We start from the raw sequence: 15,177 nt of genomic DNA on the forward strand, positions 1-15,177 counted from the left end.
TTAACTGTGTTTGTTTCTAAAAGTAATCAAATAAACCCATGGACATCCTAGAGAGAATATTATTAAGCATATTGATATCATAAAGATAGCAGGAGCCCTGTGAATTGAATTTACAGTTCACAGTTGGAGCTAACTTATCTCCCCTAAGATGTCTTAACAAAACTAAGTACCTTTCTAGGATTTACAGTTTTACCTTTCACTTAAGTGTTTGATCACTAGTAATCTTGGAAGTATGTAGATTGTATTTTTGTGTTTCCTGTTATATCTCATGAGTTGTATATTTTCTTCTGTTTCTTACACTAATCTGTGGTTACCTGTGAATTTTATTACATGAATTATTAGTAACTGTGTTATGAAATAATGAAATCAGAACTAACAAGAGTGTTTTGTATGATAATGGAAATAACCACCTATAATTGCCGTCTCCCTTTCTTTTGCAAGTTATCTTTGAGAACTATTAAATAATCACAGTATTGTCCTATGTATCCGTGTCTCAAAAGATAGTGGAAACGTTTGAGAAAATCTGTTAGAAAGCTTTGAGAAGGCCATAGGTTACTGTTGGTGAGCCTTTCATGATACGGGTTTTCCAAATTACTGGATGCCATTGAGTTAGCAGTGCTATTAGACCTTTTTCTCATGAAGCTCCTTGCTTGTTTATAAATGTGGTATCTGAAGGCCATTTTCTTAGCTGATGGCTGTTATGACTTAACTCATTTACTGCCAGGTAGCTTGCTCAGGCTTTTAAATTTACATCAAGGAAAATGGCAACTTTATATCTTCTTTGAGCTAGTCATCTTGTAAATGGTGATTATCTTAAGGGATTCCTGGTTTAAAAAAAAAGTTGACCATAAAAGTGAAAAGTGTCCACAGAGCATATTCTACCCTTAGGAAATCCGCATCTTCTTTAGGTCTCTCATATTATCAGAGATTAATTTTCCATTTGCAGGTGAGTAGGGAAGAGTGATGTAGTATATTGGGTGTGCTTTATTGTTACAACCCTTTTATGGGAAATGACTGGCATAAATCTGAGAATGTGTTTATTTTTGGTGTAATCCTTGAAAATAATTTGACCACTGTTGTATATATTTTTGAAGGGATCAGTGCTTTGATCGAAATACCTAAGAACTGTGTTGTGGCAGCAGTTGGCAAAGAACTGAGTGAGTATGACTCTTTTTCTTTTATTTTCTTTTTAAGAAAATTTAAAAGTAGACTTGTATAGACATTTTAGAAAGACAAGTAAGTTTTTATTTAAGGGACATCTGCCTCTGCCCAAGTCTTGACCTGTGGTTGTTGGAAGTGATATGAAGACTGAGACATTTTCAAGATGTTAGGTCAGTTTTTGTACTGTGCTTGGTCTAACATAGCCAAATGGAGCACAGTAACCCTGTATGTCTGAGAACAGAGAAGGCTGTTTACATTCCACAGTCCTCTCTGCTGCTGATCCATACTCCTATACTTAGCCAAAATTTTGACCACATAAAGCAACTATCAGCATTCTGGAAACTAAAAACTTGAGTTGGGAGGGTTGAAGGATGATTATTGTGGGAAGTCACTAAGGCAGGAACTGTGGCGTTTTTGCCTCAGGAAGCCAGAGTGGGGCCCGTTTTCTTGGGAAGAGTTTTGGTGGTGCTAAGGTTGCTGGCCTGGAGGCTGTACTTTGAGGACTTCTGCCCTAAATACTTTGATCCTCTTCTTTCCATCTCACTGCTTTTGCGGTCTTCAGGCTCTCATCTCCCCTTTTGCCTGTTCTGTTGTGCTAACCTCCTTCCTAGCTTTTATCTTCCTTCCTCTACTGTAGTGCTTCTCCAGTAGCTTCTCCTCCTCTGGCTTTGGGTTTCTCAGATACATTTTCCAGGAGTTGCTAGGGGTGACCTCTCTAAAAGGCATGTTATTCCCCTGCCTCTGTTGCCTACAGCAGTCATTTCTAGACTCTCAAATTTCTGACACGTACAGTAGTTCATCTTTTTGGAGATCACCTTAAGGTTCCCAAATTTGTATTTTGCTTACTAAAATCATTAAATATAAAAACAACAATAACAAAAGCAAGCTATCACTTACCATCATCATTTTGTAAAAATTACTTCTTAAAAAAGTATGAATGGGGCACCTGGGTGGCTCAGTTGGTTAAGTGTCCAACTTCGGCTCAGGTCATGATCTCACGGTTTGTGGGTTTGAGCCCTGCATCGGGCTCTGTGCTGACAGCTCAGAGCTTGGAGCCTGCTTCTGATTCTGTGTCTCCCTCTCTCTCTGACCCTCCTCTGCTCGTGCTGTCTCTTATCGCTCAGAAATAAATAAAACGTTAAAAAAAAAAAGTGTGAAGAATGTGATCTCAACAAAAAATAGGACTTTAAACTGAATATATTTTTGTACAAAATGTATATGGCCCTTATTTTTTCTCAGTTTTGCCTTAAATGAATGAAATCTTTGCTCCAGGGGACCAGTATAAGACCACAAGTAAGATAAAATCTAGACTTTTTAGCAGATCACATCTAGTTCTTTATTCTTTTCCTTCTCCCTCCTCTGAGTCCTGTATCATGTGTTTGTCAGCAGTGAATTGCCCTGGGTTCTCCCATCTGAGGTGATTCTTACCCCTTTGCCTTTATTTCTCCTGTCATTCGGTGTCAGGTCTTTTCCCCCTACTCTTTGTCCTCTTTGATGTTGCTAATTCCTACTTACTCTTTAAGAGCTTAGCTCTAGGATGACATTTTTTGAGGCTAAAGGCTTGCTTACCAATCATCTCTACTCCCAAAAGTTTTTCTCCTGTGTTCTCATAATCTTATGTGTCATTTCACTTACTACTTTAAAAAAAAAGACTTCTCTTTTCTTTTTGTGCTCTCCTTGCAACTCCCTGCAGAATGTGAGCTCCTTGACAACTAGAGCTTCTTATTCGTCTTTCTGTTAAAAGATGGGAGATTTTTATTGAATGTATGAGTAATTGAGTCAATTCATTTATGTGGTAATAAAAGGATTACTACTGCCTCAAAGGAAGTTGAGATATGTTAAAAAAAAAAAAAAGAAAATTGGTTATATTCAGAAAATAATTTGTAAAAATACATAATCTTAACAAGGTCCTGCATTTTATTAGTTTTATTATAAAATATTGTGCCATTTTTCCTTATATAAAAATACATTTCATTCTTGTAAATAGAGTGTCTTTTCTATTTCCAAGACCAAGCTTGTGCCCATTTCCTTGGTTTTAAATGTTCCATACCAATTTCTCTTTTTCTGTGTGAGGCTGGGCTCCTTTCAACAGGAAATACAACTTGTGAGTACACATGTTACAGTGACTGTGAAGCTAAAAAACAAGGCTCTCAGCTCTGACACTTCATCTTGGTTCAAAAGACCAGGCTTTTGTTCTTAAGCATTTTTTACAGTTGACTATTCTCTTTTGGAGAGGATCTAATTTATATTTGTCTTATTTCCTTGAAGTTACTACATAGGTGACCCTATGAATACTTGTCTGTAGGGACCATACTTATGGGTTCACTGAACAGTTTCACATTATCTTCAGTACTTGGTAGTCCTTTGTGGAAACCTACAAAGGAGGTTTCTGTTTCTTCTCCATATTTGAGGTTACTTTTTGTTAGTTTGATTAAATAGTACATTGCCCATTTTTCCACAATCCCAATCTCCTTTAGTAGTATTCCAACTATAAGAATTTTTACATGAGTTTGACAGGTATTAAGAAGAGTTCTCTTTTATTTGCTGAAAGACCTTTGTTTGACAGCCACAGTTTGAATGTGAATAGCTGTTGGGATGAAATAACTCTTTACTAGAGATTTGTCAGTTGGTAAAATATTGTCCAAAGAGATAGAAAGGAATGTGGTATGACCTATTTTCCAGAGAGGAATGTGAGAAAAAAGAGAAACTCTAGAAATTAACCACCACCTGGAAGGGATCTGACTTATGAGATCTTCCCACTTGTCAGATATTAGTCATCCTAATCTGTGAGCATCCATAGCACTTGGTACATTGGCTTATTTCCAGCCCTTAATCCATTACTATAAGCTTGTTTATAAGTCTCACTTGCACTCTACAATGTTTTTCAGGGCAGTGACTGAGGACTGTTCACATTTGATATCTAAGTTGCTGGAACACAATAGGTATTTAGTAAGTGTTGATAGAATCACTCCTTTGATTTGATTTTTGGGTTTTCTGTATTGATTAGTTAGAATTTATACAAGTTTAAATAAAACTATTTGTTAATGTCAGATAGCAAGTAAAGCAACACATTGAACATCTCTTATAGTCAAAAGTATATTAAAGCAACCCATTGAATATTGACACACAAAAATTTCAGATGATTCTGAAATGTGGACCAGACACTGACCAAGGAGAGAGGGAGGCGGGTTAGCCAGACATGTCTTGAAGCCCCAGAGAGGATGGGGACTTCTGGTTGGTACTGGGTTTAGAAGAGTTTTAATAAAAGAACAGTTATAAAGACACACTCATTTGGGATTTTAGCAGATCATCTCAAACATCTCAAGCATTTGAAAGAAATACTCTGGTATGAATAAGGCTTTCTTTGGAGATGGGTTTTTCAGTATTTTACATCGTTCTCACTTAATGAAATACTAGATTTTTTTTTTTAGCAGAAATAGAATTGTGTCTTCTTTGACCATTTTAATAAAATTATATATGTATTTTTATTTAGTAATTTTCAGGCTGGTGGCACCTGCAGGAGAATCACTAGAATGGGATATTCTTGAAATTAAACGCCTCCTTGATCACCAGGATAATATTCTCTCATTGGTTAATGTCAATGGTAAGCTTATTGTGTATATGTTTATATTATGTAAAATTTTGCACTTGCTGACAGAACTTTGGTCTTGTTTTGTTCTAGGATTCTTTAATTACCATCATTAAAATAATGCTTTAGACAAGTAAGGGTCAGCAGTCTAATATACTCAGAGGTTTATGCCAGTGGAATTGATCAAGTTTTATAGGTTGGTAGGCCTAAGATGTGGGCCCAAGAAGAATAGAGTGAGGCAGTGAATAAAGATGATGGAGGGGAGCATAATTATCTCAGGTGCTGCATGATAGCTGTGGGATGACTGTCCTAGGCTATTAGTACTAATGCCGAGTAGCATTTCAGCATTTTTGGCAGATGGTTCTGGCCATTTCTTTTGTAGACCCACAAAGTGTAACACTATATAGCAAGTTAGACATTTAGAGCAGTAGGAACAGAATTCAAGTGGATTGCAGTCATGATTGAAGACTGCCAGAGAATAACATCAAGATAAAGTAAAGGACTGCAGAAATTGGGTCATATCTGCCCATTCTCGTTCTTGTATGTTTTGACTTGCCAGGCATCTTATTTGGCTTCATGGCGATTTTAAGAAAAAAAAAATTTTTAATAGTTTATTTATTTTTGAGACAGAGAGAGACAGAACATGAGTGGGGGAGGGGCAGAGAGAGAAGGAGACACAGAATCCAAAGAAGACTCCAGGCTCTGAGCTGTCAGCACAGAATCCTATGCGGGTCTCGAACCCACGAACCGTGAGATCATGACCTGAGCTGAAGTCGAACGCTTAACCGACTGAGCCACCCAGGCGCTCCGGCTTCACAGCGATTTTAATCACTGTCCCCTGGAAGCTGAATCTGTCATCAGATGGCAGAATTGGATCACACTACCATTCCTGGGATTTGTTTGGCTTACTTTGAAGTAAAATGACACCTTGTATCATCAGAACTCTGACTGGGTGATTGGTATTCCAGGGTCAACAAGAAGAGTCCTTCCTTGGTGGCTTCAGTTTGATAATCTGAAAGAAACTAAGAGGTTTTTTTTTGTTTGTTTGTTTGGTTTTTTCTTTTAATGTTTTGTTTATTTCTTAGAGAGAGAGACAGTGTGAGCATGGGAGGGTTAGAGAGAGGGAGATACAGAATCCAAAGCAGGCTCCAGGCTCTGAGCTAGCTGTCAGCACAGAGCCCGACGCAGGGCTTGAACCCACGAAGCATGAGATCATGACCTGAGCTGAAGTCGGACGCTCAACCGACTGAGCCACCCAGGCACCCCGGAAACTAAGAGTTTTGTGAGGATGCCATGAATAGAATGTAGTAGGAGGACTGGACTGCACTCCCTGACCTGAGACCTGGTTTGGCTCTTTTTGAGCAATTTTGTATAACCATGAGGCAAAAGGAAAGAGGGGCACAGATAGCACCAGTTGTACTCTCCATGTGTATGCCATTTAATCACATTTTTAGGTACATGTGTGAGAATGTCCTTCCCAACTCCAAAATCCTCTTGTCTAATAGCCGTTTTCTTACGCAACCCAGCAGCAAGTCTTTCTAAGGACCAGGTGGTCTTGGTGATAGAAGTTAACATGTTGGGAATACCCTTTTATTTTTCTCTAGGGGTTCTCTTTTCCTCTAGCCATGGATGGCAGCCCAAAAGACAAGTTCTTATTTGGGAGACCCTCTGACACAGAGTCTTAAATTCCAGGGCCCTGGAGCTGCTAAAAAAAATGTGAGCAGTGTCCTGGCCCATTACGCTGGTCATGCCTAGTTCTCTTTTAGTGGTAAAGCACTGGTACCATTGATCTAGCATGGTTCCTTAATGAAGGTGATGGGATGTTAATGAAGAGGTCTTAGCTTCATGACACTTCTGCTGTGCGATATGTAAAGAAGCTTAAAACATTTTAACCAAGAACTATTTCTTTGCCAACTTCTTAAAGGAAGGAAAATGGAAACATAAAGCAAAAATATTGTTAATGAAAATCACAGGAAACCCCTAGTAGTTTTTGCTTTATTAACTCCCTGATTGTAAAATTACACTACAGATAATAAATAAGCCATAAGCATCTTGAGGAATCCTGTATGGTCTAGTAGTCTGTTAAAATGTGAAAATGATACTGTGACAGTCTTATTTTGTACATAGGTAGGTTTGCTGTGCTGCAGATTTCAGCGATCCTGAAATTATTATGTTTTACAGTTCTCAGCTCCACCCTCAGCCCTGTTTCTTTTTCCCACAGTGGAAGATGTGGCTAGTTACTGGGTTTGTATTTCACACTCAAAGTGCACTTTCATGGAGGAGGCCCCAGGCAACCTTAGAATGATAGGACAGAATTCCCACAGATGTGGATAATGAATAACAGAGAATCTGATGATGAATGAAAAAGAGATCTGAATGCCCGAGCAGAGGGGTTTCTAACACAGACATACAAAATAATGTTAATATTTTCTGGCAAAAGGGTCTGGTCCTTGATTTTATTCCTTGTTTTGTGTTGACAGTATGGTATGGTAATCACAAATTATTAGTACTTGTGAGGGAAGGTAGACAGATATAAGAATGGGAGTTCATAGTAGGTGACTTTTTTTTTTTTTTGAGAGAGAGAGACAGAGTGTGAGGGACAAAGAAGAGGGAGACACAGAATCCCAAGCAGGCTCCAGACTTCGAGCTGTCAGCACAGAGCCTGATGCAGGGCTCCAAACCACGTACTGCGAGATCATGACCTGAGCTGAAGTCAGATGCTTAACCAACTGAGCCACCTAGGCGCCCCCATACTAAGTGATTTTTGATAGTAACTAGGATGAAAATCCATCCATATGTATCATTGAGGTTGTTTTGTGTGAAATATTCTGAGCGACCTGTTTGAGAACATATAGTGATAAATTTGTAGTAATAAAACTACTGACTTAGCTGAATGCTCGTATTTTGTTTTAAGTGAAAAATTCCACCTGGGCACAAATACTTTTGTTTCTTTTGCATAGATGAATCACAGACACTTGGGCAGATTAAGTCAGAGCAGACAGCCATGTGGTCTCCAGTTCAGTTAACTCTGTTATGATGACATGCAGAGTTAGTGTCAAGAATCTTTGCTCCGTAATGACTTTGGTTCCTTTGTAGTTTGAATGAAATTGCAAAGGGGAGGGAAACGGATGGAAAAGAAGGTCATGGAAAGAGTAGTACAGCTTTAACTGTCCCACTATTAAAATTAGAAACTTGTTTTTCTGCATAGATGAAAAATGGAGTTATCTTCACATAACAAATTCTGTAGTCTGTTAATAAACTATAGAATTTGGTCTTGGAACCAAGACAAAATAATATTTACATGTATGATTGCTGGCAATTTTTCATTTCTAAGAGACTGTTCATCTAATTATTAGATATTTCTGTCCTGCTTTATTTGGTAATGGAATCATTAAATCATAATTCATACTTGTATTCCTAAATTACAAACAACTGGAGGTTTTAATACCATTAATTTGGAATAATACTAGAAGCTCGGAATAATTCCAGAGACTCAAAGATAATGTGTTTGATGTCTTTTTTAAGTAGCTACACATTTATTATTGGATTTTTAATCATCATCTTCATCTAATGCATGAGAAATCCAAGACAGAGAAAGGTTAAATGACTTTCTGAGAACTAGATGGCTGGTAACAGAGCCATATTTAGAACTTGAGTTTTTAGACTCGTATTGTTCTCTTCCCTCTTACCTAAACATGTAAGGGTTAAAATAAATTACATTTCTTTAAGATAATTTTTAGTGTCAGCAGTTGTACACTTTCTATTAAATATATAATTTATAGTGTCTTAGTTGGTCCACTAATTTCATTTTAAGGTTATAAAAACTTGTCATTGTAAAAGTAATACATAATCATAGTAATGAGAAAAGAATGAGAAACATTAAGTGTGTAAAAATGAAAATTGTCCCACGCTACAGTATTAAGCACTGATCCATAGTCTTCTAGGTGTTTTTCTGAGCATATGTATGTTTATATCCATATGTCTCACTGTTTGGAACTGTATGTCATGAATGTATTTACATAGCAATATAAACATACTTTTACAACTTAAATTTTTTTTTAGGTTTATTTTGAGAGAGAGAAAGTGCAAGTTAGAGAGGGGCAGAGAGAGAGGGAGAGAGAATCCCAAGCAGGTTACACACTGTCAGCACAGAGCCCGACTCAGGGCTATAACCCATGATCCATGAGATCATGACCTGAGTTGAAGTCAGACTCTTAACTGACTGAGCCACCCAGGTGTCCCTAGAACTCAATTTTTAATAACAGCATTACTGGGGTGCCTGGGTGGCTCAGTCAGTTAAATGTCCGACTTTGGCTCAGGTCATGATCTCACGGTTTGTGGGTTGGGGCCCCATGTCGGGCTCTGTGCTGACAGCCAGCTCAGAGCCTGGAGTCTGTTTCAGATTCTGTGTCTCCCTCTCTCTGACCCTGCCTTGCCCACTCTCTCTCTCTTTCTCTCTCTCAGAAATAAAAAACATTAAAAAAAATTAATAACAGTGTTACTGTTTAATTTTGTAGATGTTTTATTCAGTTCCCAATTGGATGTTTAGATTATCTTCACATTTTTAATATTATGTATAATAGCCTTGTTACATATATCTATTATGCGCTTTCCTCAGGATAAATTCCTAGAAGTGGAATTGTTGAATCAGTGGGTTTATACTTCTTTATAAAGGTTTTGATGCATATCACCAAATTTGAAAGGATTGTACCAATTTATACTGGGACATTAGTAGTACGGAAGTATGCTGATGCCCTGTGCTTTTGCTAGCATTGGGGATTTTCCTGTTTTTAATCTTTCCCAATTTTCAAGTTACTGATTTATTTTTTTGGTTTATTTTTGAGAGAGAACATGTACAAGCAAGCTGGGGAGGGGCAGAGAGAGAGAGGGAGACCGAGGATCTGAAGGAGGCTCTGCGCTGTTAGTGCACAGAGCCAGTTGCAGGACTCAAACTCAGGAACTGTGGGATCACGACGGAAGCCAAATTTGGCCGCTTAACCAACTAGCCACCCAGATGCCCCTCTTACTGCTTTTAGATTTTTTTGATTATTAAGGGAATTGAACACCTTTTCACATGTTAACTGACCATTTGTATTTTTTGTTTTGCCTGTTTAGGTGTTTTGCCCAATTTCTGTGCTGGAGTATTTATCAAAATTTGGTTTCCAGGAACTCCTTATGTATATAATAAACCCATTTTGATATCTGATTTGCAAATTTTTTTCAGCCTTTTGTCATTTAAATGATTTTTTTCATTAAGCAGCTATTTACGTGTGTATCTTTCCCCACCCTGCCTCCTTTAGAGCTTCTTAGCACTCCATGTTTATAAAAAGCGTCTACCTTTATTTTTGCAATCCTTTAAGCACTTTTAATGTTTTAATGTATTTGAAACTTACTTTGGCATATGTAAAATAATAGAAAACATATATATTGGTCTCTGCCCCCAGTTCCTGGCAGAGAGCTCCTAAAACCCTTGTAATTTCCTAAGTTGTAAGATCTCAAGGAGCATCTTTTGTTCTAATATTTAATCTAATATTTGCTGACACAAGAGCTCCTACCTTTCTTGGAATGTGACAAGGTGACAGTAGTGACTTCTGTAGTTCTAATGAGACCATTCTTTCTTGGTGGGCTTCTGAATGGGGGCTGGTCTCCAGAAGGACCAGCCATAATTAGAAACTTGGAATTTTTAGCCCACCCCTTATCTTCCAAAGAGAGGCTAGAAATGAAATAATTGATCATGTCTACATGATGAAGGCTGCATAAAAATCCCAACAGTATATACGGGGTTTGGAGAGCTTCCAGATTGCCCAGCATGTGGAGGTGCTGGAAGAGTGAGGGCATGGAAGCTCCACAGCCTTCCTCCACATACCCATCTGGGTGTTCATTCTGGTCTTTTCTTGTATTTTATGATAAACTGGTAAACAGCTGTTTTCCTGAGATCTGTGAGCTTCTCTAGCAAATTAATTGAACCCAAGGAGGGGATGTGAGAGCCTCTGACTTATAGCTGACAGGTAGAAGCACAGGTAACCACCTGGACTTGGAGTTGGCATCTGAAGTAAAGGGAGTCTTTTGGGACTGAGCCCTTAACCTGTGGGATCTGATGCTTCCTCCAGGTAAAGTGTCAGAAATGAATTAAATTGTAGGACACTCAGCTGGTGTCACAGAATTGCTTAGTGTGGGACCTCCCTACTCCCCCCACATATACAACATCTGGTATCAGAAGCGTTGTAAGTATGGGAGTAAAAGAGAGACATAGGAGAAGGGTCTATTTTCTAAACAGTACATGATCCAAGATAAGGTTCTTTTGTTTCTGTTCCTCAAACAGTTAACCAAATATTCCAGCATGAGGCATTTCTTTCCTCACTGAATTGAAATGCTGTTATGACACACTAAATAAGTAAACGTGAGTCTGTTTCTCGTCTTGCTGTTCTGGTTATATTGATCTTTCTGTTTGGCTTGTCTAGGTACCTCACTATTCTAAATATTGTGGCTTTATGGAGCATTACTACTAGGCAGTCTATTTCTTTTTTACTTTAGCTTATGTAAAATGATCACTAATGAGACACATGTGAACTCTGCCTAGATTTGAGTTTTGTAACTGGCTCCCATGTTGGAGAAATGATCATCTGGAATATTCTGGACTGGACAGTGCAGGCCCGTGAATGCAACTTCTGGGACCCATCTCCACAGCTGGACACTCAGCAAGAAATAAAACTCTGTCAAAAACCGAATGACATTTCTATTCATCACTTCACATGGGATGAAGAGGTAAAACAAAAAAAAAAATTGAGAAAATAATCTCTAAACTTACCTTTTTTAAAATAAACCCAGTTTCTCATTTTTTAAAGTTTAGTTTAGAGAGAAAGAGTGGGGCAGACAGAGAGAATCTTCAGCAGGCTCTGTGCTGTCAGAGCAGAGCCTGATGTGGGGACTGAACTCATGAATCATGACATAATAACCTGAGTAGGAATTTTTTAAACTTAATCTCATGATGGATATAAAAAGGTATCATTTCCCATGTTCAGGTTGGGCTTTAAAATGTTCTGATATTTTTCGGGGTGCCTGGTAGCTTAGTCGATTAAGTGTCTAACTTCAGCTCAGGCCATAATTTCAGGATTGGTGAGTTTGAGCCTCAGTTAGGCCATGTCCGGTGCTGTGCTGACAGCTCAGAACCAGGAGCCTACTTTGGATTCTGTCTCCCTTTCTCTTTGCCCCTCTCCCACTCATGCTCTGTCTCTGTCTTTCAAAAATAAATAAACGTTAAAAAAAAAGTTCTGATATTTTTCAAAGATTGCAGAAGTTGCATTAAAAAAGCATTTTAATCTTAGCTTCTGTCTGTGAGGCAAGGAAGTGATTACAAATCCACAGATTTAAAAACTGTTGAAATTTTTGGCTGGATTAAATAAGAGGTATGGCCCTAAAATTTATGTTTTTTATTTGATACCTTTTTTGTTTGTAAAAATTAGTATTAGAAGTTTTTTTGTATTTTTATTCTCTCAAATTTTGATGGATGTGTATTAACTGCTATAAATGGTTGATAAAGCATTACTCAGCTTTTCCTGGTATATCTTCTTTTATAGGGGGTTTGTTTTTTCTATAAGGGGACATTAATTATTGGTGATAGGTGATTGATCGAGTGACTCTCTTGAGTAATAGCTGCCCAAGAGCTCATTAATTCTCCGGCTGTATTTATAATTTCCTTTGTGCTCTTTGGTACATCGCTTAAACGGCACAGATTTCCTGGTTTGTGGAACTTTGGGGTTTCTGTGCATTTGAATTGCTACCCATAAGGCTCTAGATTTTAGCACAGTTGGCCAGTTTTCATTAATGCTCCTGACACTGGCCCTCAGTTTGCCTTGCTAAATACAGAGTACTGATCCCAAGAATCAAGGGGATCTTTCCACAGACAGACTCTGGTAAGCCTTGAGGGCATGCTGTGGTCTAGATACTATAGGTCTGAGTCGGGTTTGAAAGCTGCATGAGAAGAATTTTTTGGTAAAAACACAAAGGCTAGATTTTAGGGATTTTTGAAAGGTCTCCCTCACTGGGGTACCTATTGCAGAAGAAAAGGATTCTTAGGCAAGTGCTACCAAAAGTCTAGTGATGTGCAAAATAATTTCAGAAGCTAGGTGGTGTGCTGTGAGTCGAAGGCAAGGGATTGGAGTAACATGACCTTGATTCCAATATCAGCTCTATATCTTAACTTCCTGGGTGACTTTAATCTTCTTTTAAAATTTCAACTTGTTTCTCTGGCAGATGGCATTAGTACTTGCTTTCTCTACCTGAATGAGATGTTAGGCTATAAGAAGATAAGTATTGGTAAACGTACTTTCCAAAGATTAAAGTTATTTTAGTAAAAAGGTATTTCTAATAGTACATTTGGAAAAATGTTTTTTGTGAATCCTTCAGAGAATCATTCTTAAGATGATAGTGCCCCTATAGCATATGTTTTTTTGTGTCCTTTATAGCTCTCATGCATTCTTAAGATGTGGAGTGTGGGTATTTTGCTAACATTTTCCTAACGATACAGTGTTAGGTGAATGAAAACCTGGGTTGTGCCTCAGCAGCTTCCGCTGTACCGCCAGCCTGCCAGCCAGAGTTCTTGCCTCTGTCATATTTCTGTGAGGGAAGGAGGTGATGCTAAGGGGTGTAATATACAGAACTTCCCCTTTATTAGTGGTTGTGTCCTACCTTCTAAATGCTTTGAGCTTGCCTTTGTGCTACGATGTTTTTGGACTTCAGGGGGCAGTACAGTAACCTAGACTAAAAGCGAGGAATAGGGAAGGGAACAGTGGCTTTCTGAGGTCATAGCAGGGCTGGAAGTCTGTTGTGCCACATAGTGGTAAGGACTAATTTTATGCCCATTTCTGAACTTTCCCCCACCAGAATGTATTTGCTGCAGTTGGAAGAGGCTTATATGTGTATAACCTTCAAATGAAGCGTGTGATTGCTTGCCAGAAAACTGCCCACGACTCCAGTGTCCTGCACATTGCCAAACTTCCAAACAGGTACATGTTCCCATCTGTTCTACAACGAATGAAATAAACTCACACTTCCCAGGGCCACCACGGTAATTTCATAAGTGGCAGTTATTTGGCTCCATGGTTTGACCTGTTAGATTCTTTTGGAAATGGAGAAATTGCATGGCTGTCTCTAACAAAAGAGTTTGTGGCAAGGTGTTAAAAAATTTACAAGAAGTAGGGTTCAGATGAATTACGTTGAATTTTATTATAAGAGATAAATTTAAAATTTGGTATTTACTCAAAAAGACAAAAGACTTTGGGCACTATGTGCTCATTTTTCTTCTGGTATTTTCCATATACCCATTTTATTGTTGCAGTTGTTGATGGCCAGAAAGAAATGGTCATCTCCTTTTTATGAGGGGCTAAGCGAAGGGTTTCCTGTCAGGGTAAATTTGGTTTCTGAGTTTTCAGGGATGAAATGGTAGGAGGGGAATACTATTTTCTCTGCAGGATTCTTTGAGAGCCACCCTAGGAAGAGATATAGTGACAAGAGGGAAAGGAACTGTTCAGGATATTGTGCAAGTGTAATTAATTCATACTGTTTTCCTGAAAACATTTTTGAAAATGGGATGATATATTTATCACATTTGAGCCAGTGGGACAATATCACATGTGCCCTTCCCGAAGGGTGGCTTTACTTTGCATTGTAAAGCCATGTGAAATAGTGATTTTTGTCAACTCCTGCCACGAGCTGAAGAGAAACAGTTAAGGGCTCCGCTGATTTCTTTTCACTGTAAATTTAGCATTGGCCCTTCTTGTGCCCTCTCTTTTTATCACTGATTTTTTTTTTTTTCCTGACAGGCAGTTAATCTCATGCTCGGAAGATGGCAGTGTACGCATTTGGGAGTTAAGAGAAAAACAGCAGCTTGCAGCTGAACCTGCGCCAACAGGTGTGTCTGTTCTCCTATGAAAGGCAGTTAAGTGCAGCCACAGGAATAATATACAGTGTGCTCCAAATAGGCATGTTGCATGAAGCATATGCTAATTGGGATCTCAGATTCACATCTTAATGTTGCTTTAATGGAGAACTGCTTGTTTATTTCAGTTCAAGTCAGCTAGTATTTTACTGTTTTAAGGGAGGCTCTTAGTTTTTGGTAATCTGAACCAATGGCCCATTGAAGTAATTATTCATTTTTTATTGTCTATCATAATGCTTGATACACAAATGGGATTTATACCATCCGTTATCATATTATATAAAGTGTTCTTTCAGCCTAGAAGCATTAACATTGAACTTAATTTGTGGAAAAACACACTTTGGTATTTATATCATAATCTCCTGAGCTCTTGACCTGCAGGTGTTTGGTTTGAAAAACAAAATCCTGGTTTATTAGCATCCTTTGCATAGGAAATCAGATGCTAGTACCTCTGGAATTTCTTCTGGTCATCTGAATATAGGAGATTGTT

At 38.3% G+C, this 15,177-nt stretch overlaps 1 protein-coding gene across 3 annotated transcripts in view; it reads left to right on the forward strand.

Annotated features, from left to right (window-relative positions):
* Positions 1 to 15,177, forward strand: part of WDR41 (WD repeat domain 41) — a 171,809-nt gene that overhangs the window by 153,836 nt on the left and 2,796 nt on the right. For all 3 annotated transcript variants that reach the window (XM_077759903.1, XM_077759904.1, XM_077759905.1), the window contains 5 exons: positions 1,095 to 1,157; positions 4,655 to 4,765; positions 11,331 to 11,515; positions 13,634 to 13,755; positions 14,572 to 14,660. In XM_077759903.1, coding sequence (XP_077616029.1) covers positions 1,095 to 1,157; positions 4,655 to 4,765; positions 11,331 to 11,515; positions 13,634 to 13,755; positions 14,572 to 14,660 — 570 coding nt within the window. The remainder of the gene's footprint in view (positions 1 to 1,094; positions 1,158 to 4,654; positions 4,766 to 11,330; positions 11,516 to 13,633; positions 13,756 to 14,571; positions 14,661 to 15,177) is intronic.

Source organism: Crocuta crocuta, unplaced genomic scaffold, assembly GCF_008692635.1.
Source record: "Crocuta crocuta isolate KB4526 unplaced genomic scaffold, BGI_CrCroc_1.0 scaffold162, whole genome shotgun sequence".
Taxonomy (NCBI): domain Eukaryota; kingdom Metazoa; phylum Chordata; class Mammalia; order Carnivora; family Hyaenidae; genus Crocuta; species Crocuta crocuta.